General features: G+C 32.8%; 1 protein-coding gene across 1 annotated transcript in view; it reads right to left on the bottom strand.

Annotated features, from left to right (window-relative positions):
* Window positions 1-480: 480 nt before the first annotated feature.
* The window catches only part of LOC124352736, a 70,908-nt gene continuing 44,378 nt past the window's right edge, over window positions 481-27,010 (bottom strand). Inside the window, exons 20-27 of the mRNA XM_046802375.1 lie at window positions 25,148-25,302; window positions 21,658-21,816; window positions 18,609-18,771; window positions 11,197-11,313; window positions 9,925-10,118; window positions 3,517-3,644; window positions 2,714-2,766; window positions 481-1,296 (exon numbers count right to left, since the gene is read on the bottom strand). Coding sequence (XP_046658331.1) covers window positions 2,748-2,766; window positions 3,517-3,644; window positions 9,925-10,118; window positions 11,197-11,313; window positions 18,609-18,771; window positions 21,658-21,816; window positions 25,148-25,302 — 935 coding nt within the window. The 3' untranslated portion in view covers window positions 481-1,296; window positions 2,714-2,747. The remainder of the gene's footprint in view (window positions 1,297-2,713; window positions 2,767-3,516; window positions 3,645-9,924; window positions 10,119-11,196; window positions 11,314-18,608; window positions 18,772-21,657; window positions 21,817-25,147; window positions 25,303-27,010) is intronic.

Raw genomic sequence — 27,010 nt, forward strand, 5'->3', positions numbered from 1 at the left:
GCAGTGTGTGCCAGCAGAATAAAAACTGCCAAAGGACTTCGTATCAGATGCCTACAGTCAAAATGTCTTGCAGAGTTCAATGTAGTTTGCGGCCGGCCTAATTCTACATTGTTGTTTTATTGTGCGTTTACTTTCATGATGGACTGTTTAAAACAATTACTGATGACTTTGAATAGCTGTTAAATGTGACGTGACAATCATGTGCTATTTCCAACAATTTCTGTCAAACTCCCAATATGTAAGAATATTGATTGGTCAGTTGTAGTCTACTAAGCTTGACACTCAAGCTTTATACATTATTTGGAATGGACTGTGCCTCAAAGCTAAGAAACTTAGTTCAAGAAGTGATCACCTACAGACTCCACCTCCAGTGAATTTCATCGACGGCGCTCATTGTAGACATATGTTCTGAGTTATCTATCTTTGACAAGTTCAATGACCAATCAAATCGGACAAGGGTCATTTATTTGTATACAAAAGTACATGATTAAACATCATTTTTTTATTATCAATATAACAAAATTTACAAAAATTATACAAATGTTAAAGCATTCTTAAAAGTAAAAAAAAATAACTTATAGGAAATTGTATTAGTGAGTACCCTTAACAAGTTAATATAAAATTATGATGTTACATGTTAGTAAATAATGTCCGTACAGGTTATAAAAATTTTAAACCTTATTTATAATATAATTGACATGATTATCTACTACCTATTTTATTTCAAATCACTATAGACATAAGAATGTGAATAATTATTTTTCTATTTTTGTCATACATTATAAAACAGAAGTCACAACATATTTGAAGTGTTTGAGTGCAGAGTTTAGTCAACACCTAAATAGCATGTGCTAAATATAATACAAATTTATAATTTAAGATTGATAATACATTTATTTTGTAAACTTAAAATAGAATAGACTAAATTTTGAATTTTTACTCAGTTACTGATATTATGACTACCAAAGTATAAAATCAAATTAAATTTGGCACCTTACAAGAATAATAGAATAAAAATTATATAAGACACGTGCTATTAAAAAGATGACTTATAATAAATTGAAGTAAAATAAGTAACAATTAACATTAACAGCATTAAAAAGGTATTTTATACCCAATAATAAATTAATAAATAAATACATACTTCACATTATACAAAGAAGAAATACATATATAAGAGAAAAATCAAATTAATGATACATTAAATCTGCTAAAACAGGAACACATATGAACATATTAAGTACTGTAGTTAATAAGGATTTATGGTGATTTGTTATAATATTTTCTCATCTCTCTCTGAAACAAAAAAAGTGAACTTTTTAAAGGAATCATTTAAAAAATTATTTGAAATTTATCATCATTTTTGTTTGTGAATATACATTCTGACAAAGTGAAAGGAAGTTATTATGTTTAAGTTATCCCATATAATATACTGTATTTTGTTCTGTAAATTTAACAAAGAAGTATGGATAACTATCTTAAAACTAAAATACAGACAATTAAAATTTAGAATTTTTATTCATAATTTAATTATTAATATCAATAATTTTTTTTATGTGTAAAAAAATTTTTATGCTCCCACAACTGAATTGAATGCAATTTTTATATCACTTTTATTACAATCATAATATTTATGTTTAGTTTGTTACGGTAGTTTGGTTTTATTTATTTTATTGAAGTAATGTTATTAAGATAAAATAAAGAATTTATCCTTATTATGATTTAAAAGTCTCAAACTTGTTTTACTATCACAATAAATATTAATGTTTAGGGTTCAAATGTTATGGTTGTTATTATACTGTAGAAAAATATCAGGAAAAAATCCTGCATTTGAATTAAAACTGTACTTTCTGGTAAAAGAATACTTGTGAGGTACTAGAAAGTTCTATCTAGAATGATGATAATTGTATGAGTTTAAATATTTATAAGCACCAGAACCTTATTCATGATATACTGTGTCTCATCCGTTATTTCTTCTTCATTTTTTCATTATTGACCTCTTGATTCTATTTTCCAAATCCAGTGGATTTCTATATTTGTAATGTCATATCTCCATCAAAATACAGGATTGATTTGTACAAATTATAGTGTACGAAAAATACAAAACAGTGGTTACGACTTGCACAGTAAGCCGTGTTCTTTTAATTTATTTTACACAAAAAATTATTTAATATAAAAGACATTTTTATTTCTTTCACAGTTTAATTTGTTATTCAAAGCGCTTTCGCCGGTTAATGCATCATCAGTTATTCTTAATAGAAAAACATGTGTATAAAATAAAAAAACATATGGTAAAACAATTAAAATTATATTAAAACTAATTTTAAAGACCAAAAAGTAATAAATTATAAAAGTATTATATACAAAAATATGGTAGAAGTTACTTAACAAAATGAAAACCGTAAAACAAACAGCAGGAAACCAAGAATGTAATATATAAAATTGACTATGGATGCAAAAAGACACATCAGACAAAAACGAGCCTGTTGAAACGAGGTTAAAAGAGCATATATATAATTATGTCTATTTATGAAAATGTCTTTTGTATTAAAACTTGATGACTTCCATCAAGTATAAGAAGCAGAAACAAAATTATTTTCCGCAAGTAATATTTGGATAAAATATGCACTTTTAAGCCTTATCATTCTATCATTTACATGTCCAAAATGAAATTTTAAGATAATAAACTCATTTATTCCATTAAGTTACATACCTTGTTAATTGTTTACTGTTGACATACATGAGGCTCAACTCCATCCATGGAGCCTGTTAAAACATTATATACAATTATAATTTTGAACATCACCCACTTGAGTTCAAATTTATTTTAAACACTTACTGAGCTATTTTAATAATGTAACAAATGTTTTAAACTTTGTGATTGTTATTCATCATCATCAAACTGCTGTAAAAACCAAATGTATTAAGACAATTTTAATTTCAAATTAAAAAATCTTACTTGAATCTAAACATTGAAATTCTTTTTGGTAACGTCTGGTACATAATTATACACTAAGAAATCATATTGAAAATTTTTCCAACAACGTATGTAAGAATATTCATGCTACATAAATGACCATTTATTAAGAAACAGAATTGCTCTGCAACCAGAGGACTTTAATCCATTGGACTCAGATTACTCAAAAATAGTACGAAAACGAAATGTATAAAGCCTGACATATACATTTTGTGTCTAAACAAGGGTTAATCTAGATGACCTTTCCATTCACCACAACTCAAGTGCTTGAGGAAATATTACCAAACAAGTTAGATTGATTGGTGATGTCTGTGTAGGAAGACACTTGCTTATGTGCGTAGGACAGTGAAACTAGAGGGAGAAAAATGGAGGACATCTCGAAAGCCGTATCTGATGATGCTTCTATGGAATTTATCCCAATGTCCATCACTGATCTCTGGGATATTATAGAAAAATACTATTAATATTGCTCGGTGATGTTTCTGTTGAAGTGTTAGCAGTGATTTACAGACTTATAGCTTAGTTTACACAGTACTTACACAGTGGTTGCCAAGTCCACAAACTTGATGGAGGTGTCTAGCCGCAGTGCTTCGAGAGCTGAACGCTCGACCAGTACACCAATAGTCCACTCACAGATATCTTCCAGCCAGAGACTCTCTGCACAAGCCTGCAACATATTATAAGTGGCTTCACTCTCTTCTATTGCCTGTACTTGATCTTATTAGTTCAGAGTTGTTTCCATTTTGTTGGTGGGATTGTGACATAAAAAATAATTTCTTACAAACAGAGAAGGAGAAGCAAGTTCACCAACTAGCCATGCATCTCATATGTTGTGTTTTTTAAGAAATTGGCAAAATACCCAGTGTTATTATACGAGTATCAGGTTATGTAACATAGATTTTTCATTGTTGCTGTAAGACAAACTTTGAAAAACATCTTAAAACTCTACTATTAGTATGAAATTTTGTTGTAAAACTTATAATACAAATTATATTTTTTATAATTTTCCAAAAATATTTTATTCTTTTGGAGAAATAAAACAGCAATATAACATATATACATGTACAAATTTATTACTAAAACTATTATTACCAACCTCTTAGAGGCCACCCCTAAATTACATAACGCCTCATGGTGGGGAGGGGGGGAGTTTCAGCAGCGTTAAACACCATTACAGGGGAGGGTATTGACACCTCAAGTATCAATTGCTTGAATTTGAGGGTATTAACACCTAAAATATTAATTACTTGAATTTGTTCACAAAATTTGCCTCACCCCCAGGCCCGTGCTGGCCCGGGGGGACAGCAGGGCCTAGTAACAAGGGCTGAGCCATTTCTTTGATCTCAGCGCGGTGCTGCCGCGGCAGGCGGAGTGGTGGGAGGGGGGTGCCGTTACGTCGCTGTCCTGATCAGGCCAGATACCGCCACCGCGCCTGCACCGCGTTGCAACTTGCAGGGACTGGCCGTGTTGGCGTTAAACATGTGTTACATTTGCGCACTGTCGTTTACACGCTGCTGCACATGCCGAAGTGATTTAATTGAGGTTGATCCTCAGAGATTTGATGTGGATTTAGTCTATTTATGCAGTGTCAAAATGAGTTGTTGTGCTGTGGCTACTTGTCCAAATAACTCTAAAAAGACTAAAGGAAGTGAACAGCGAGTAGTGTACTATAAGTTTCCAAAAGATAGTGAGACTTGTAAAATTTGGTTATCAAAGTGTAAAAGAAGAGACGCGGTAAATTGTAAGTATGCCTATGTGTGTAGTGATCATTTTGCACGATCTGACTACATTGATGACATGAAAAATCGCTTATTAGGTCTCAGAAATTGTTATTAAAGCCCTTTGTTGTTCCGTCAATAAAACTTCCCACTATCAGTAATGACGATGACGATGTACGCAATGGACGGATAGAAAAACGACGTGTTCGTAAAAACGCAATTGAACGATTAGACAGTTTAAGTCCAAAAAAAACCTCGAATTGAGCCCCTAAATACAGACCGATTAGACGAAAGTAACCTTGTACAACCGAGTTCTGTTTGCGAAAAATGCGAGAATCTGTTAGAAGAAAACAACAGTCTGAACTCTTCCATTGATGTGTTATAACAAAAAATAACTAATCTGAGAAGAGAGCATGATATATTGTATAAATCCATTGCGAAAAAAAAGGAAAATGCATTCTAAAACCTTAAGAAGGCATGCAAAAACTGTCAAAACCCTGAGGACAAAACTAATGTTTGCAAGCAAGCCATACACGTGTATGCTAGAGTGAGAACTTTTATTAGATTAAGGAACGTTAATAGTAACTTAGAATGCAAGAGGAAACAGCTTAAAAAAGCTAAGAAGTGGATTCAATAAAAAAAGACTGAAGAACAGTGTTGAACTAGATAAATGAGTGCTGTAACTATTAAGTTGTATCAATCTATTAACATGCATAATTGTAGTTTTAGGTATTGACGTCTTAAACAAAACAGTAAACAAATAATGCTGTAAAACGAACGAACTAATTTTATTTGGACTTGCAATCTTTCGTCATTGGTTCTACTAGACATTTACATTGCCTAAGTTAAGTCACAAAATATTTTCAAACATATCCATAAAATAAATTATTTAAATAGTTATTAACCAATAAGATGTGTGCAAATTGAAAAAAAGTAGATTCTACGGATATTATTTCTTTCTAAAATTATTCTATTATTCATTTGTATACAAAAGCCTAAGGGAATATTAATAATATTTTATTCCAATTCTTCCAATGAATCTATAAGTATAGATAAACTAATTTACTATAACTTTGCCGCTAAAAGTTTGTTTTTAACCCAAAAATAAGGCTTATAAACTTTCAATGTATTGCATTTCGGAGTTCAAACACGCCTTTTTGTGGTTGTACAATTTTCAAATCGATATAAACTGAAATATATTTATACTGCTAGTTTCAGCAGATCACACAGTTTAAGAATATATAAGGATGTCCTTAATTATATTATTCTAATGATGTGTAATAGCGTGTAAACCATAACGCTCCCATAGTGGCAAGCGGGTAGACGCGGCAGACGTCAGGTTCGTGACGTATGCGGTCACGTGACCAGGGGGTCACGCCGGCAGGCAAAATGGTGCAGCCCTTGTTACTAGGCCCTGGGGGGACAGGGGGACATGTCCCCCTGCGCCCTCGCCTTAAAGGTAAACCGGCACCCTCTTGAAACTAGACGAAAAAGCCAAAAATCATTCGAGAATAGAGCTAAAAAGGAAAAGGAAACAGGAGAGAAGAAAAAGGTAGTCGGAAGAGGTAGCCACGTGACATTTCTCAGCAATACAACATTGATTAAAATTGTTAAAATTCTTCGTGATGAAATTGTAAGTAGTATATCAGCTCAAGTGAAGGAAGCGGTAAACTTCTCCATTTTAATGGACACTACAATAGACATATCAGGAAATGATCAATGTTCATACGTTGTTCGGTTCGTAAACGGAGGCCAAGTGCAGGAAAGACTGATAGCTTTACAATGTGTATCATCAACTAAAGCCGATGCTCTGATGGATTCTTTAGAAAATACATTGAAAAATGTCGGAATCCCAGTGGAAAATTGTATAGCTAATGCTTTTGTTGGGGCGTCAAATATGAGTGGAGCCTATGCAGGCTTAACTGTGAAATTGTCGGAGAGAATTCCGAACCATATACACACTTGGTGCTACGCTCATGTTTTAAACCTAGTTCTTACTGATACAGCACAAATACTTCCTTCAACAATCACATTTTTTGGTTTGCTCCAAGGGGCACAAGTATTTTTAAAGGAATCATTAAAGAGACAACAGTTTTATTCAGCAGAAAATCCTGTTTTTAAACTCGGCGCTATTGGTGCTACACGTTGGCGGAGTAAGAGTGATGCTACCACTAAGATATTTGGCAGGATTGATAATTGGACAACAAGCACCCCACTTGACCCTTCACATCAAGCCAAACATGTATTCCATGAACTGACCGTACCGTTACAAAAGATTTCCTTGTCCCCTGAATTTAACACTACAGTCAGGAGTAGTGCAACAGGACTTCTTAGTAAGTTTCTGGAGTTTGAAACAACAGTTATTGCAATGACCTTCCTGCAAATATTTAAAGTTACTACACCGTTATCAGACTACCTCCAAACGAAGAATCTTGACTTTGCTCAAGCCTGGAGGCTAATAGAGTCAGCAACTGAAAGACTGAAAGACCTGCGAAATAGGTTTTATGAAACTCTAGAAGCAGCACACACATTCGTTAGGAAATTCAATGAGAAGATCGAGGCGTCCTCAGAATTTGAGGATCTGAAAGATTTGATGATGGAAACTACATTCAAAAAGTCAAGGTCAAGGATAGTAAAAACAAATGGCCGGTGAAAAATGTAGTGATGAAAGTGTTGCCTCTTCTCCTGAAGATACTTCTTTCAGGATAACTGTCTATAACTGTGTTGTAGACACTATAATACAAACGATGGAAACTCGTTTGAGTTAAAATGTTGTTTAAAATGTAACATGTAAGCCTTGCCGAATTGCTGACTGAGCGGGTCTACACATTTGTGCAGTGGCAGTGGGCGATTCTATAACGCAGTCGTGTTGGGGGAGGGTAGGAAAGAGGAGATGCTTGAAAACATAAACAACTTAATTAGTTCAAAGTGTTTGCAACTAACTACCATTTATTTATTTTCCTTTTTCGAGGTATATACGTTCAAATTTATTGATTTCATTCTTATTTTTTAAATTGATAATGCACAAAAATAAGCAATGTTCGTTCATTACAATTTGTAAGTGCCAAATAAGGTAAAAAACGAAGATTTAAGTGGTTTATTCAATTTTTTTGTATCTTTGATTTGTGTGCATTATTTGTAATATTTTTACAATGAACAGGTCTTTGCTAAAGTGTACATTTTCTTCGTTACTGCTTGAAGAAAAATGTGCTTCGTGTAGCTTAAAAACACGTTTTTAGGTGTTTATTTTTTCAAAAATTCCGGGGGGGAACCCCCGGACCCCCCGCCGACACGGGGGGTATTCCATACCCCCCAGAGCCCCCGGTGTCCCAGTTGGTTGGCGCCCTCACCACCCCTGTCCCCCGCCCTTTCGACGTACCCAGTACGGGCCTGCTCACCCCTAAAGATTCTAAAGTAGTGTTATATTTTCTGCTCCTAAAAGCCAATGGAGAGAAGTCTGAATCCTCCATCTAAATGCCTCCTTAAATGGTAAAGCATTTAGTTTAAATTTCTTTGCGTCAAGTGTTTTTGACAGAGTAGGAGCTTTTAACATTTAAGCCAAACATTGACAGTGTTTAATAAAAACTTGGTTTGGAGAAACTGCCTCACTCCGTTGTATAGACAATACTATACGGACCGAAAAACTGCAAATGTAAGTCAACAGCAGAAAAGCTTGGCTATCAGGACCTACATTACCTTACAGTGCATACTATATAAACAGAAATTTCTATATCGACAAGACGCCTTAACAAGAGGAGAGGTGGAATTTATACCAAGCATCGTGGAATATTCAGGGAAGCTGAAATTTAGCATATTTTGACTATAAGAGCCGAATTCTAGCAGAACGTTAGTGTGCAAAGTTCCATGCAGACTTCAGGCACTTTAAGATCGGAACTTGAGCTAAAACATAACAGACTGAAGGTCATAGTTGTTTTGTTTCATTGTGTTGTAGTTCATTCATAACACACCGTATTATTTTAGATACAGAGAAGTTAATGTCGAAGTGGAGCAACATTCAGCGCTGTACGATTCTGGAAGGAATATAGTAATAAAAATAAAAGGCAGAAAGATGGGCTGAAGTTATGCAGATCAAAACTTTACCATATCATACTGACATTCGAAGCATTTTCATGAATTATAATGTACACAATAAACTAAAGTAAGACAATATGGGTATTCTCGTATGCCCCGTTAACAAAAATTCCGATGGTACGGACATATCCATATGCCATGCGTTAAGGTTCAAGTATCCTACAGTACATTGGAAGAGCGCAGATGGAACATAATCCATTTTTAAGATTATTCTACACTATAAACACGTTATACAACACTGACAGGAAATGGGACTCAGTGTTACAAATTAAACAAATGATGTAGCTGCTGGATTTTTGGAATCCACTCTACTATAATCAAGAGATATAAAATTATTAAATTCTTGTTTTAGCTCACAATTCTTAATAAGTTATGATTACTTTGACACTTGACAGAGCGTTTCTGAGTTCTGGCACTCAATTTTATATTTTTATAATACATGATGAATACAAATTATATAGGTAGCCACTATTATAAACATTATTAGTTTTGTACTTCTTTTTCGTTCTAAATAATATTGTAACACTAGCATTCTCAAATAACAATACGTCATTATGATAAAATTGAGACTCAGTAAAATGTTGAGCCTGAGAAGAGTTTTCTGAGTGCTTCTGGTATTTTTCATTTTTATCTTACATATTATTAATTTTGTGATTCTTATATTAATTGTTTATTTATTAACTATCTAACAAAATAATACTTGTTTTTCAGTTTTGTATGCTTATTTGAATTTTAACTTAAGTAATAATACATATATTTTTAAAACTTTTAGTTTCTAAACATATAGCTTGTACTTAAATAAAATGTTGGGTCTAACTTATTTTAGTTTTTTCCTGAATAAATAGTACATTTTGATAAAATGGATCTTATCTCTATTCATTTTTTTTATATACAGTACAAATTAGTTTTCGATCCAATAATACAGCACAACATTATCCATTGCATTCAGAATTTAAATATAATATAAAATACGATTAGTATCCAACTATGTTTCCATTATTGCAATAGTGGTAATAAGGTTAAACTCACACCACCAAACTTCGAGTCAGCGTGAAAGGCTTTGTGTTCTCACAACATTAATCTTTATTTTATTGTGTAAAATACTTATATTGAGACAACAGATAATAAAATCCTTACATAGGGATCTCCCAGCTGGTCGAGGTCAGGGATAGACGTGGACGACAACTGGTTGAGCTGAGACAGTTTCTCTGCCAACTTCGGCTGGACCCTGCTCAGTCTACCAAGACGTTGGCGTGTGCTCTCATCTCCACTGGTCACTGTCAGTCTGGTGATACAGATTGCCTTCTGCGATGACTTGGCAAGCAAATACTCTGCAAAATTTATGGTTTTAAATCTTCTTTATGTCAAAAATTCACATATTATCTGTCAATACATATGCTTTTCAGAACAAATTAAACATTCTCTAAGCAGTATGCAAAACATTTTAAGTGTTTGTCTTATATAGTTAAATGTTAATGTGGACATTTGATATATCCTTTCAAAAGATAGTCCAAAATATTTGTAAAATACTATTTAGTTCTGAAAAATAACAACCAATAAAACTAACATAAATGGAGACTTTTCTCCTATGAGATAGAATAGCATTAAGTTAAATTATCAAGAAAAAACATACAATATGTAAGATTGCTTATAATAATATTGTATTACAAATAAATATTATATCCCAATAATATTCATGTTCTACTATTCATATATATATATATATATATATATATATATATATATATATATATATATATATATATATATACACACAAAAGAATGTTACTCTTCTGAATTATATCAATGAATGAGACAAGTGTATAGAGAAATCTTGTAGGCCTGATTTGTGTGTAAATTCTACCTTTTACAAGCGTTGTTTTTTCAACCGTTGATGGATTAAATGAAAATATAATTATAAATAAACAATAGGATCATTTTATTAAAATTTGAGTTGAGTCTTACTATTTTATTCGTTATTTTCTAAAACTACCTATTACGACAGATCTTCAAAAAAGTTTACTTATAATTGAGTCATTTACTTATTGGCAGATTCCTAAAATTCTCAGGTCATTGGTAGTAAAGTGCTATTTGCCAATAATGCCTCCAACTTTAAAAATAAGTGATGATAATCACAAGTGGCTAGGTCAAGATGTTAATTGTGAACTTCTCATTTTAATTACTGCACCCAAGATCTTTCATCACATTGATACAAAATTGTTGTATAGTGCCTTTCAAGACAGAAGCATGATACCTTTGTTTTTATTTGGATACTCTACTGATGTGTCATAGAATTTCAAAGAGTTGTTTGTACAAGAAACATATAAAAAATACTTATAATGAAACTCAGTTTCTCTTAATAAAAAAATTTTCAAACTACTGTTAAGATACTTATTTGTCTATGTGTACCTAGGCGATCAGGAGTGACAGAGAGGTTGATGTCCACAGACACAGAATGTCCAGACTCTAGGATCTGCTCAGGAGGAGACACTGAGAGTCCGCCTCCAACAGTGGTGGCTGTCATGCCTGTGATCAAGTTAGCAATGGATAAGTCTGTGCCAACTACTGTTCACTATTACACATATGAAACTGAGGCACTAACTACTTAGTTACCAGGGTTTATATTAACCACCGAAACAAAAGTCCAAGCTCTAAGATCTGCAAAAGAGGAAACTCAAGAGAGCCTGCCTCCAACAGTGGTGGCTGTCATACCTGTGATCAAATTAGTAATGGATCAATCTGTGTACTAAATTACCAATAGCCAAAATGCGTTTTTGCTTTACTTTGTGTCACCAAATTATCGTACTTTTGAAAATAATATGTTGTTTCCACCTTGACATTTCTATAATTACGATCGTGCAATATTACACAGTAAAGCTTACACGTCAGTCTCAAGAGTTGCACTGGTACTCTTCCCTTATGGAAGAAACAATTAAACACGCAAGTTTCAAGTTCAAAGTAGTGGTCGGTTACCTACCTGTTTTGGATTGATAACAGAAAGCTAAAAACAATGAATGGAGCTACTCTGGTCCATTCTACTACCAGTCTTACAAACTACAATCCACAACAAAATATAAAAAATTAAATTATGAGATTTACCGTCATACGTGTTTTGTGCAAATTTAAACACGTTAAAATAATAATTTAACAACAGTTTAAAATTAGAAAATACGGTTTTTCATTATTAAAACTTTTTAAAGTAAGCTAACTATATTTGTTAATATTATTGTTAGTATTAAAAGTAACGAAAAGTAACGAAAGTTTACAATTAGTGAGTAAATTTTATTCTATTATTAAACATTTTTAACTCTAACTAAATAAGAATAGGAATAAGAATAATTTATTTTCACTTCTTTTGTACATAATTTTTTTTTACAAAAATAAATACTTGTACAGTAAAAAGATTCTTAGAAAACAGAAATTACAAAATGAAAAACAATAAAAGAGAGCACTAGCTAGCACTAAGAATAATAGAGCATCATGCAGGAATGACTACAAAAAAATCTTAGTCACATTTACATTTAATGTAGGAACTAAACAACAACAAAAAATATTAATAAGTACCAGAGAAATTATTGCATATTACATACAAGTATTTATATTAAATCAAAAAGTGAAAATTTAGGACCTCTAAGGTAAAAAACCTGTTTTAGAGGCTCCATTGCTAAAAATAGAAATAACAAAAATAAATATCAGCTCTCAGAGACATTAGACATATAATAAAAAGTAATCTTCTAGTGCTAAAACAAAAGATTTCATGAGTCTAAAAAACTTATAAATTAAAGATAGCTTATACAACTTATATACAGCAATATATAAAAGAATCTAATTAACAGTTAAATAAAAAAAAATTTAACTTATTCAGAAAAAAAACCTAAATACTACGTTTGTATATTTAAAAGAAAGTTTACATCTTCAAATTCCATAAGCCACTGTTTCAGACGTTTTAAGAAGGTATTCTTACCTTTTGATTGCTTTAAGAATGGGGGGATTTTATGATAAATTCTTGGAGCTATAAAGTTGAAAGTTTTTTGTAAAAAAAAGTTGTATATGGTTTCAGTAACAATGCTTGATTTGGATTTCTTAATATGCATTTGTAATTATTGTATTGTTGTGTGTGTCCACTTCTGTTATAAAATAGCTTTAAAACCTTATATATAAACAAATTTTTTTAAAGGTAAAATATTAAGAGAACTAAATATTGGACGTGTTGTTTCATATTTTACTCTTTATTTGAAATCAGGCGTATAAAGAACTTTTGTATCATGTTAATTGGGTAAATATTTGAATCATAGGTACCCCGCACCAAAAGACCAAAACCATACTCTATTCTGCTTTGAACTAGCGAATAAATAAAGCATTTTAAAAGTATTTTTATCACATATCCCTTTTAGAAAAAAGAAATAACTAATTGTAATTGCTAAGTTTATTTTTTAGTGATGATGAGATATGTACTTTCCATTTTAACTCTTGATCCAGCAACATTCCAAGATATTTTATAGTGTTAACTCTCCCAACTTCCTTACATGCTTCATGACAAATTTTATTTTTCACATAGACACTTAATACATTTATAAATTACTGGATTGCTAAAATTAAACTCTTTTCTTAAACTAAATATCATATACTTTGTTTTTGTCTACGTTTAATAACATGTGATTCTCTGAAAAACCACCACTGAATTGCTTTAAGGTCAAAATTTATTTTATCTTCAACTGAATTTATATTTTTTTCTGTGTAACACAGGGCTTATCATCAGCAAATGAAGTTTAATTTCCCTTTAAATTTAGCATTGCAAAAATCATTAATATAAATATTAGATAAAAAGGATAGCACCTAGTACTGAGCCCTGTGGTACCCCTTGGTGAATAACCTTCATTTCTACTTAAACAGTCCTCAATTTTCACACATTGTTTCCTATTTAGCAAATAACTTTCAAACCATTTGTAAATATTTCCTCTTATTCCAATTTTCAAAAGCTTATTCAACAAAAATTTTATGAATCAACAGTGTCGAAGGCCTTTCTTATGTCTAAAAATAATCCTGCTGTATAATTTTCTGTATTTAAACCATTAAAAATTTCAGACAAAAAATTTAATAGGGCATCTTCTGTACTCAGTGAATCTCTGTAACCAAACTGATTTTTTACTAAAAAACTTTATTTTATCTAAATAAGCAACTAATTTTTTCTTCATTATTTTCTCAAAAACTTTAGAAAAAGTTAAAAAGTAAACTAATAGGACGATAATTACTACATAAATTTGCCTGTCCTCCCTTATGAATCGGTGTTACAACTGCTTCTTTAAGTTTTTCTGGAAAAAGCCCTGTTTCAAAACTAAGATTTATTAAATAAGACAAAACATTAACTAATTTCAGATAGATGTTTTTAATCATAAAGGAACTTATCCCGTCATTTCCTGGAGATATACCATTTCTTAAAGATTTTATAACATTTATTACATCTTGTTCACTTACATAATCTACAAACATGGAGTTTTAGTTGAAACTCGTTATTAAATATATTTTTAAAACATAAATTTTGAAAATTGTTGGGTTTCTCTCTGTTTAAATTTAGATTTTCAGTAATATTTAAAAAATAATAATTAAATTCACTTGCAAAAGCTTTTTTGTCTTTAATAATTATTCCGTTATTAACAATTTCTGAACATTTTTTCTTTTGATCTGCATTGACCTGTGATTTCATTTTATAACTTTCCAAAGCTTATCTGAATTTCTATTACAGTTTATTAATTTATTTTTATAAAATGTATTTTTTAAATCCCTGATTTCTGTCCTAAGCTTATTTTTATATGTAACATAATAATTTTTTAGAGTTTCATTCTGTGGATGTTTTTTAAGATTTTTATAAAGTTTATTTCTAGTTTTGATTTTTATACAGATATAATTATTTATCCAAGGTTTCAACCTTTTAATGCTTCTCCTTGGAAATAATTTGTTTTTTTACTTTTATCTATACAATTTTGTGAGAAATTGTATGGAAAATATCAAAAGCAATAGAGGCATTCTCTTCACAATACACTTCAGTCCAGTCAACGTTATCAAGTAAGGAGGTTCAGGGCACCGTAATCTATGCGATAAGCAGGTGGAGTCAGCTGTGGAAGCCCCTCCACCCCCTCCATCTGCACCATCACAATGACCTTCACTAAACAATGATCTGTTATATCTAAGTCAATCACTTCTGTCTTTATATCAGTTCTATTATAGTCTGATATCTTAGCAAAAAACATGATCTACTGCATGTTTTAGAAAACTGTGTTAATCTTGTTGGTTCCTGAACTAGACTAGTAAAAACCATTTCTTGCCAAAAGAATATTATAATCATCAACTACCTTAGCATTTTCTAATAAATTTATATTGATATCTCCTATTAAAAAAACATTTTTTAAACTTATTAAATTATTGTTAAAATTAATATATGTTTCTAATTCGTCTATAAATTCTTCTTTAGTATGACTGTGAGTTCTATATAAAGCAAAAAATGGTAAAAATTTCATTAAAAAATTTAAATGAAAATTTTTTAAAATATCAGCAGTTACAAAAATTATTGGCTCTTTGTCTTTTATTTGTAACACCTTACTTTACATAAACTACTACTCCACCAGCTCTGTACTCTTCATTGCAATTTATATTTAAGTTATAATTCTCAATTTCATAAAACTGACTCTCATTGCTATTGATCCATATCTCTGATAATATTATGATTTCAGGAAGTTTATTCATATTTTTTAATTCTATCAAAAAAAAGTTCAAAGTTCTGTCTTAAAGCTACGAATATTTTGATGTAATTATTTCAAAAGTATTAGTTAAACTACATGATTGAGTGTGAACCATTTTTTTAAGTTATAAAATATAAAAATACAATTTTAAAGCACTGATTACAAGAACACTAATTTAAGTCTAATAAAACCAAGATTTTTCAAAAACAATAACATAGTTAATTGTATGATTTATTTTTCCTTTCAAAAAAGGAGTTTAGGCCTAAAATAAATATTATAGAAAAAACAATCTTTAAACTTAACTGACTTAAAATTTTACTAATTTGTTTTTAACTTTTACAACTTACTAAAGTCATCCTGGCATGTTACATGTATCACTGGCTGTCCATCATCTCGTCTCATAAGTATCTTGCCATTTCGGACCCACAAATACTTAAAGTTCTTCGTCTTCTTTGCCTCCCGGGCCATGACAAAAAAGTCTTCTTCTTGCTGGTGACAGTGACTCGTTTATATAAATTTGGCTGTCCATAGTCATGTTGATGTGCCGTGTAGAGAAATTCTTCTTGACCGTCCGTTTTTTCATTAACTCTTCTTTGTCAAGACGTCTCACAAACTTGACGATGATGGCTGCAGGTTGGTTGTTCGGTCCTGATCTCCTCCCCAGTCGGTGACAGGCATCAATCATGGAGTCCGTGATGGCATGTCCAGCGCCTTTCCAACCTCCTTCACCACACTCACAACATTCTCTGTCTTCTCCTCTGGAATCCGTGTATCTCTACACAATTACTTCTGGAATATTGTTCCATTTCTTCTACACGATTTTCAAGAGCAGCAACTTTTTTTCCTCAATTGCACATTTTCCAGTGTCAGGCTTTCCATGACTTTTAAATATCCTTCCAACTTGGTATTTTGATCAGCTAGCATTTTTGTGTTGTCATCTATTTTGTCATTAAGATTTTTCATAAGCCCTATTTGACATGCGATTCGCTTCTTTTTTGAATGTCTCTTATTTCATTAACCACTTTCAAAAGATCTTCCAAGGTTATTCCTCCCTCCTTTGTACTCTGGGTGTCCAATCTCATGCTCTCCTCCCTTGTTGCTAGGCATGAAACACATCTCCACACAAGATCACCTGAAGAGATACATTCTATGTCGGCCTTACTCATTTTCAAGCAAGAGCCATGAAAATCCACCTTACAATCACCACAAGCCAGTTTGGTTTTTTGTAGGATTGATCTTAGCATCACAAACACCACACTTAGACATTTCAAAAAAAAAATAACCAAAAATAAAAAATTAATTTATTAAGAATTTATAAATAAAAATATACAAACAAGAATGACGCAAAAACAGGAAATTCTTATACAAAACCCATACAATGTAACTCACATTGAAACATAATCTGAACTTTTGCACTAGGTTAGAGAGCAAGAGATAAGCGATCTGACCTGTCTGAGCGCTGACTCATCACTGATATATATATATATATATATATATATATATATATATATATAGTTATATATATTAACATTATTGTTTAAAACAAGTAAATATATGTTTTACAGATTAGAGGGTTAAAAACTATAAAGTTATAATTTTGTATTATAAAAAGTTTTTAACTCCAACTAAATATAATTTTTTTAAAGGTTACAAATATGTCATGTATGTTAACAATTATAAAGTAAAGACATTTATTATCTGCGATTTTAAAATCTTGCTAAATATATATATTTTTCAAATGTTATTGTTTAATGTTATTATTTTGTGATAGATATTTTTTAAAGATCAACTAAATTTTAAATAGTCAAATATTATAAAGTATAGATTTTTAGGAATAAAAATCTAATAATAATAATACAAGACTTTATAATTTTTGACAGTCTAAAATTGTATTGATCTTTTAAAAAAATATATATACTATAGTTATATAGTACTATATATATATATTTTGTAACTATTATCGATTAAATAACTTTTTATATTATCGGAAAATCTCCAAAGATTTAAAAATTGCAGAAATTAGATTAAATAAGATTTTGCTTAAAGCATACTTAGTCTAAGAAAAGCAATTCAAAATTGAATTCGAGATTAAAAAATTCTTGTTTTGTCCATCACTACCTTCAACAAATCTACTCTCCAGTGATAAAAGCAGGACTTATAATTTTGGTACCAATTTCTCTCTCCTACAAAGAAATCCAGGGACAATTTCACAATATGTTATTAAGTTCTAGATATTCTAATGGCCAAGATTGGCTTGATTATATTATTTTGTTTCCCACTACAATAAACATCTGTAAATTACATTACATAAGTGTAACTCCCTAGTCAAATTTCATTACTTTACATCATGACTATATTTTATTATTGCAATCCGTGACTTTTTGTGACTGATAATTATACATTAAAAATTAATAGTTGGCTAAAAAACACTTTGCACATCATAAAATGCTGATAGTTTATGGACACCAGAATTTGATTTAATATTCATAAAGATATAAAATCCTTGCAATATGAGAAAGAAAATAGTCAATATTCCTGCCCACTTGTAGTATTTAAAAAATTATAAAAAGACTTTATTATTGAATTTTTAACGTTAACAATTAACAGTTAAATATAAAACATGATAGTTTATTTTACTGGGGTCATTTTTACTATACAAAAACTAACAAGGAAAAACTATACAAGGTGTTGGAAGGCTTAGCTATATTCTGATGCTATTTTCTCATCTGCTTAACAGGCAATATGTTTAAATATACTTACTTCAACTTAACTCATTGTGACAATTATTTGCATGTTACCTTCTATAATGTTTATGGAACAACAACATTTGTTCATTTTAATTTCATCACTTTTAACTCATCAAAACCATCTTTCTACCATTTTGTTTACTAGCGAATATAACTGAATATTTTGTTGTCTATGAATTGTCAAGTCTACAGACCATGTCTTATTTAACGTTTCAGAAATTGTATTGCAAAATATTATACACAATTCAATAGGTAACCACCAGGCTGAAATCCGTAGAACTAAAATGTTTGAGCCCTATTATATTCTGCCACTGAAAGGAATGCACAAAGAAATTACCTTCAGAAATCTTGAAGAAAGCAGTATAATCGCCCGTGTTGGTGAGAACAAAGGTGCTACAGAGAGTGTCAGGGTCCAAGTACAGCCACATGTGTTGCTCAGGGTCGGTCATCACGCCCTCTATGTTGACATGGGCCTTGCCACCAAACCCGTATAGCAGCAACTGCAACAAGTGTAAGTGGCAATTAGTAACACTAACCACATGGCGGATCCAAGTACAGCCACATGTGTTGCTCAGGGTCGGTCATCACGCCCTCTATGTTGACATGGGTCTTGCCACCAAATCCGTATAGCAGCAACTGCAACAAGTGTAAGTGGCAGTTAGTAACACTAACCACACGGCCGGGTCCAAGTACAGCCACATGTGTTGCTCAGGGTCGGTCATCACGCCCTCTATGTTGACATAGGTCTTGCCACCAAACCTGTATAGCAGCAACTGCAACAAGTGTAAGTGGCAGTTAGTAACACTAACCACATGGCGGGTCCAAGTACAGCCACATGTGTTGCTCAGGGTCGGTCATCACGCCCTCTATGTTGACATGGGTCTTGCCACCAAATCCGTATAGCAGCAACTGCAACAAGTGTAAGTGGCACTTAGTAACACTAACCACACGGCCGGGTCCAAGTACAGCCACATGTGTTGCTCAGGGTCGGTCATCACGCCCTCTATGTTGACATGGGTCTTGCCACCAAACCTGTATAGCAGCAACTGCAACAAGTGGCATTTAGTAATCTTGCTAAATATATATATTTAGCACTAACCACATGGGAAGTAATAACTAGTCCCCCATAAATATCTTTCATTTGTTTACTATCATATTTTATTCATCTATATTTAAGAAGAATATGAATTTTATTTGGGTAAAAATATTATATGAACGTTTCAAAGCATCAATAACAGTTGCATTGTCAAGTGTAAATGCTTAAAACAATTAAAATTATTTACAATAAGATACCAAAACAAGGCTGATCAAATGTATAAAAACTAGGTCAGTCAGAAACTCAACCTCGCTGTAGTAACAATGCTTTTTCAAAATGGTCTTCGCAAGACTGGATCTACTTAAAAAAAAAGATAATTTAGTCTATGGAGAGGTCTCAAAAATTCTCCTTATTTCTGGTGATATATAATTGAGGTGAAAACCACAAGTTGCCAGCCGATAGTCTTATCTCACATTATTATGTCATATTGCAATGCTGATTCCATGCATAATTACTTTTACACCTCAGTTGGAAAACATCTTTTGTCATACAACATTGTCTATGTATTGTATTAGTAGTAAATTTGATGGTTCAGTAACTTTGTTGTTGGGTTTTTAGGCATACTGCAGCTGCTATACATTACACACAGACTTAGCTACATCAGGAAAATGGTCCCTTAACTGAAAATCTAAGCAATTTGAACATCCAAAAAATCTGGAATCGGTTCATTCTTAGAGAATATATTATATTCTCACCCAGCAAGTGAGAGATCCGGGTTCGAGACCTGGCAGAGCAAGTACTTTTTGTGATTCATTATTTATTAAATAATATAATTAATTATAAATTAAATTAGGTTATTGCCATTTAAAAGTAAAGCTCAGATAAAGTTAGGTAAAACAAGACATTATTTTACTTTACTTTTTAAACGGCAATAGCCTGATTAAACAAACAAATTAAATAAAAAAGTCAATCTAATTAATGTTATTTGAAAGGTTTTTTGTCTTCCGATCATAAGTTAGTTTGATTATTTAAACATATCTGTGACAGAAACGGTCAAATGCGAAATAATTTAATCATAAAAATCAAGGGCTTTCTAGTGTAGTGGCAGCATGCTTGCCCAGCAAGTGAGAGATCCAGGTTTGGTGGAACAAGTACTCTGTTTATTTAAAACTTTATTGAAATTTTACATATATATATATATATATATATATATATATATATATATATATATAATTGCATTTTCTGACCCAACAAAACAATTTGTAGATTATGTTAAGTAGCCAAGTTATTAATCACAATTCAGCATTAAAAATGTATAACATACTAGCTGTTTCCCACGGCTTCACCCACTTTTTGTAAGCTTTGCCCGTGTATGAGCTATTCTGGTTCAAGTGAGTTATATATCCAATGCTGATGTAGAGTATGTATTGATGTCATGATCAAGAAAATCTGTTAAAAGTGTATTGTACATGTACATGTACTTGCTTTAGGTTCAACCAGAGATCTATTTTAAAGACAAATATACATCATAACTTAGTGCCTTCAAATAGTGTGTAGCTGTTTAATATACGTAATTATCTTGTAATTGCAGTTTATAACATGCAGGCACTTTGGAAACTTTTGTCTCATGCAACGCCGCTTGGTGGCGAGTTACATCAATGGGCATAGCATATAAACCTTCTACATGGAAACGTACATGTACATATACATACAAATTTCCATAATGATCGGTCACATAGTTTATGATTCTATAAAGGACATACAAACAAATATTCACTTTTATATATATTACACTATGTAGTTACAGAGAAATCTGTTACTGACCGCTTTCTTGTTCTGGGGTTGGCTAAGCCAGAAGATTTTAGGTGTCTCTACTCAGATCCCGGACTGTCGGCCAGCATCATCACAGAGACCTGATAGTTCTCCATGGGGTGCAAACTCACCAGCATGTTGTAAATAACATATTATACTATATAGTTTGTAAAAACCTGTTACTGACCACTTTCTTGTCCTGGGGTTGGCTAAGCCAGAAGATTTTAGGTGTCTCTACTCAGATCCCGGACTGTCGGCCAGCATCATCACAGAGACCTGATAGTTCTCCATGGGGTGCAAACTCACCAGCATGTTGTAAATAACATATTATACTATATAGTTTGTAAAAACCTGTTACTGACCACTTTCTTGTCCTGGGGTTGGCTAAGCCAGAAGATTTTAGGTGTCTCTACTCAGATCCCGGACTGTCGGCCAGCATCATCACAGAGACCTGATAGTTCTCCATGGGGTGCAAACTCACCAGCATGTTGTAAATTTACATATTATACTATATAGTTTGTAAAAACCTGTTACTGACCACTTTCTTGTCCTGGGGTTGGTTGAACCTGGAGATGGTGAGGTGTCCCCACTTGGGTCCTGGATTGGCGGCCAGCATCACCACAGAAACCTGACAGTTCTCCATGGGCTGCAGACTCACCAGCATCTCGCACTCCACAGTCTTCTTCTCTGTCAATATCTGTGGAGATCAACAATGTATAAATTATCACTTAAATTAATTAATTATTAAATTATCTATAATTATAAATTTACATCAAAGATACTAAGGTGTGACCACTCATAACCACTTTTCAAATTCCTGGTTTTTGCAGGAAGTACCACGATGCTGCGGTGGTCCAACAAATTTTGTCTCTTGCGTTATGCGAGAAATTCAGTGACGATTCATCCCTACCGCCTATTTTAAGCTCCTTAGTTTTTATCTATGCGTCTTTCAATGTGTATACATAACAATGTGTTTACCTAATAACTTTCCTTTCTGTGATGTCTGGAAAATACATGTATCGAATTTGGAAAAATAGAGTGAACAAACAAATACCAACACAGCGCTATCATGGGGTAGTTTGCAGTCCAGCATTATTGCGGGTCAGAGGTCTATGATGCAGGAACTTTCGGTAAGATTTTGCCATTTTACCATTTTGATTTGGTACAACCAAAAAATAAACCACAAACTTTCATCTGAAAATAACTTTGACCTTTTGGAAAAAGAAAGCCTAAGAATGCCACGTTACTTCAAAGGAATTCACAGAGATTCAGGGAAATTAATATATTTTTAAAACAACAAGTCATTTCCTCTCTATCTTCTCTTTTTAAATAGAAATGGTAGCTTATAAAATTAACATCCAGAATATATTCCATTTATGTAAAAATGTATGGATATATCTACCTATGAAAGAATCTATGTACAAGTACAAAAAGTGTGACATGTAGATAAAGTAAAAATTAGTGATCGTATGTCTAATGTTGAGCAAGGACATTATAAAAATCACGCATTATCCACTCATTTTCCCGGAGCCCCAAATTGATACATAATTCATATTTTTTTTTTATATTAGCATCGTTGGTGGCAGTCCTGGCTACAGTCCCACGAAAGTATCATGGTTTTAATATATCCCACTACCGGACGAATACATGAAGAATGCATTAGAAAGTTATCTGCTACAGAAATTACTGAAGTTAATTCTCGATCTGTAGAATAAGTAGACAGTAGTACAGAACAGAACCTTGCATAGTTTCCCTCAGAATAAGAGAACAATTAATTTTATAAATTAATTTCTCTTAAATATTTAGTGTTTGCCCTTTAAGATAATGTAAGATTAGAATCACCTCATATCAACAACACAACAACAAAGTAAATGAATACAAGAAAGGCTGTGGTTTAAGTCAAAAGTGTTCGTTAGATTATAGTCATTGACTACGAAACAACATGATGTAAAGTTTCTCATACACGTTGGGACAAATAGGTTTGAACAGTTTGAATACTGTCCAATTGTCACATGTGTGAGGAAGTTGTTCAGATGAATAGATTTGAGAAATGATGAGATTTCTACCAGTCATAATACAGCCAATGCCACTGTGACAACAAAAACTTATGTGCATGGTAGATTCGGCCAACTGCAGACTGGAGACAATAATAAGCTGTGTTTAGACTGACAAGTAAAGTTGCTAGAGAAATTGTGCAACTAATGTCACATAATGTGAACAATATAAGCAATTTTACTCACGAGAACTATCGCACGTAGAAGCTGCAGGTGTATCGCTGGTTGTTGCAGGATTCAATACGAAGTCTGTTCACATGCAGTTTATAATTGAAATTTTAATAGCTGACACCTCACCAGTAAAAGTGAAATGTTTGTATTGCAAATACAGAGAATACTTGACCATGCCCACAACACATGTGAGCAGCATGGCAGTAGCCTACCACAATGTGCCGCTGATCCCCCACTAATTCCAGACATTAAATTTTTGTCCTCCTGCTCAGCCCTCAGCTCATTATGTCATTGCTGTGCATCATGTCAGACCCCTACGCCCCTTTCTCTACTTTACTTGTTGCAAATCCATTATTTTCTGGGTAAAATCCAACTGATGTACTAAAAAAACTGGGTTGCATCTCTTATCAAACCATCAAACAGATGATAATATTCACCGAACCCAACTAAGCTTGTTTATAGAGTTGGACTGTATATGTTAGGCCTATGCAATCTATCTAACAAACTTCTTTTCAAAATGCTATTTTAACTCAAGAATAAGAGTTGGACAACTTTGTTCAAAGACCCATTTTGGTGACAGAGTGACCCTGTTTGTATCTCGGCCACTACTGCATTACCGCTAACAGCTACCTCTCATAAAATGGCTGAGACCAGACATGATCAGTCAGCAGACTTTAATTGTCCAATACATTGTTACATGTTTGGGAGCTTGCCGCAACACAGCAATAGTACTAACCAAGATAAACTCCACTACACCATTGAAGACAACCGAAGTGAGATGGGGCTCATGAACATATGTCAATATTTATTCGCAGTAATGCGCATGAATTATGAAAATTGGATCTAAAAACTTCTTTATTCACAGTTTCATGGTGGTGTAAAATTATTTTTGTATTACATGAATTCTTAAAAAAACAGAAAAATTGTTTTTGAGATTTTCCAGGTTCTAAAGGAAGATTCCCGGCTTATTCCTGGTTTCCCGGTCAGGTGGCTACCCTGTACTATGTATTTGATTTAATTACACAATGAAAAACACTCTGTAAGTTACAGTTGTTATATCGAATTTAAGTAACGTTATTTTTACTGAAAAACTAAAACTTATGCTTGTTTAAAGGCCTATATTGATGACTAAACACATGTAGTAAAGGATTAAAATTTCTTAGGACTATTTCAGTTCAAAAGAACCGGATGCATCTGTAAGAAGAAATAAACTAGCAGAAAATTGAAGCACTGAAAATGCGAAACAGTAAAAGAAAGTTGTTTTAGTAGTTCACAACAGCAGAGAGCATGTAATATAACAGCAGAAAACTGTGTTGAATGTTTAAACCACTAACCTCATAAACATGAACTCCTTCATACTAATGGTTATTTTTTTGTTGGTAACTTTGACTTTGGTATGCTCACTGCCATGTGTTAAATTGTTTACTGTTTTGCATGCTTAAACTTATAGTACAGTATTTGAGAGCTGAAGAGGAGGACAGATTTATTTTCAAAATTTTGTATTTTTATTTTGTAACACTGAAATAATGGATAATGTCTAATCCAGTTATAACTTCAAATCATCCATCATAAATAATGAACTTTAAACAGAGACAAGTATTCCACTTAGATATAAACCTCATTTAAATCAACTAATGCTCAATCTGTCTAAATGATATGTGAAAGTTTTTAAAAACTTGACATCAAATAATTTAAATCTTTAAAGTTCTCAAACTATTTTCTAAGTGAAGGAAATGTTTTGTTTTAAAATTTAATATTAATGGGTGTAGTTACAGAGTAAAGGTACAAAGATGAGCACTATACCTTAAAGCAATTGTGAGGATCGCTGAGGCTGAGCCTCAACTTCTCACGTTGAGAGTTGAGGTTCTTGAGGGAGCAAGACTTGACCACTCTCTGCTGTAAGTGACAGCCACCCCACACTAGCTGTTTGTGTGTGCAGGCTAGCTGTAGTCCTCCTTCTATAACATTACATCTTACGCTTCCACTACTGGTAGACAAACTGATTTATTAGCCTTTTTACACTAACAGCACCATAAACAGAAATAGAGAAAGGAAAAGTGATATCAAAAGGAGAGGAAAGGATCAATAAGGAAATTGCTGGAATGATTCTCTTCAACGTATTCAATCCCCACAAATGACATATACGAGGGGTATTAGAAAAATAAGGTTCCCATGATTTTTTGAAATAGACAGCTCTATATTTCTACTTAGTGTTATACATCAATTTAACACATAAAAGTTTAGCTATTTCTCCACATAATCACCGTTTCTGTCCAAACACTTTTGTAGACGATGCTCCAACTTTTCTATCCCCATGTGTAAAATTCTGCCGCCAATCCTTTGAGTAACTTCTTCCTTGACTTCATCATTGGTACTGAAGCGTTGGCCACCCAAGTGGTCCTTTAATTTTGGGAATAAGTGATAATCACTTGGGGCTAGGTGTGGGCTGTAGGGGGGATGGGGCACAATAGTCCAGCCAAAATTTGTAAGCAGTTATTGAGTTTGACGTGAGACATGAGGTCGAGCGTTGTCATGGAGAAGCCTCACACCACTGGACAATCTTCCTCTCCGGCGGTTCTGGATCGCGCGTCTCAGTTTTCTTAATGTGTCGCAATATCAGTCAGAGTTTACTGTTGTTCCGGTGAATGATGATTCTCCGATCTTCAAGCAGTATTGTCTCAACTTTTTCAACAACTCCATCTGAAACTGAAGGCCGTCCACTTCGGTTTTCATTGTGAATTTCCATGCGGCTTTCACAGAATTCTCTACACCATTTCCAAACGTGTTGAACAGATATGCAGTTTTTCCCCATAAACTTTGATTAACTGACGATGAATTTCAATAGGTGAAATTTGTTTTGCATTTAAAAAACGTATCACAGCACGAATTTCGCATCTGGCGGTAACAACGACAGGGAGCTACATCTTTGAAGGCAGCTATGTCGGCACTGTTGGACGTAGCGTGGCGCGAGTGGTATGGATAGAGAGAGGGACAGCTGATGAGTAAGACAGTGTTGCCAGATTTCTCCCAACATATCGCATTCTGTCTCGGCGGCATAGGGAACCTTATTTTTCTAATACCCCTCGTATATATACAAACTACTAAATGTCCACAAAATCCTTGCAGATCTAATAGTTATCTTGTACCATATACTAACATTCACAACAAACCTTAGAAAACCCTACTTATGATTACTTGAAAAGTGAGATACTTGTATAAGGGTCAAACTAGTAAGTTTTAAGAACTAATTAATTAAAGTGAAGATGAGAATTGATGTTGGATATTATACAGACAAAAATTATCAAACAAACCAGAAACTCCCTAACATTTTGGAAATGGGCATGATTGAGAATCAGGATATTTACATAAGGAATGAAATTGTAGGCCGTATGATGGCACCCAGAATAATGACCCCTGTTTGGTGTATCTAACTACCAAACGTGGAAGAGGTGAATTAGAAAAGTTTTATGTTCTACATATTCCTGCGAACCTCATCCTCCTATGGGAAGAAGAACCCACGACACTGCTATGTACTAACTAGTAAAAATTACCCTCCAGACATTTTCATTCACAGGAGTCAGTTTCTATACAAAGAAACCTCTAAACTATTTAACTATTAACTATTTTTGTTCCCAATTTCCTGCACCCCACATCTCTTACCTGTAC

This window comes from Homalodisca vitripennis, chromosome 1 (assembly GCF_021130785.1).
Source record: "Homalodisca vitripennis isolate AUS2020 chromosome 1, UT_GWSS_2.1, whole genome shotgun sequence".
NCBI classification, from domain to species: domain Eukaryota; kingdom Metazoa; phylum Arthropoda; class Insecta; order Hemiptera; family Cicadellidae; genus Homalodisca; species Homalodisca vitripennis.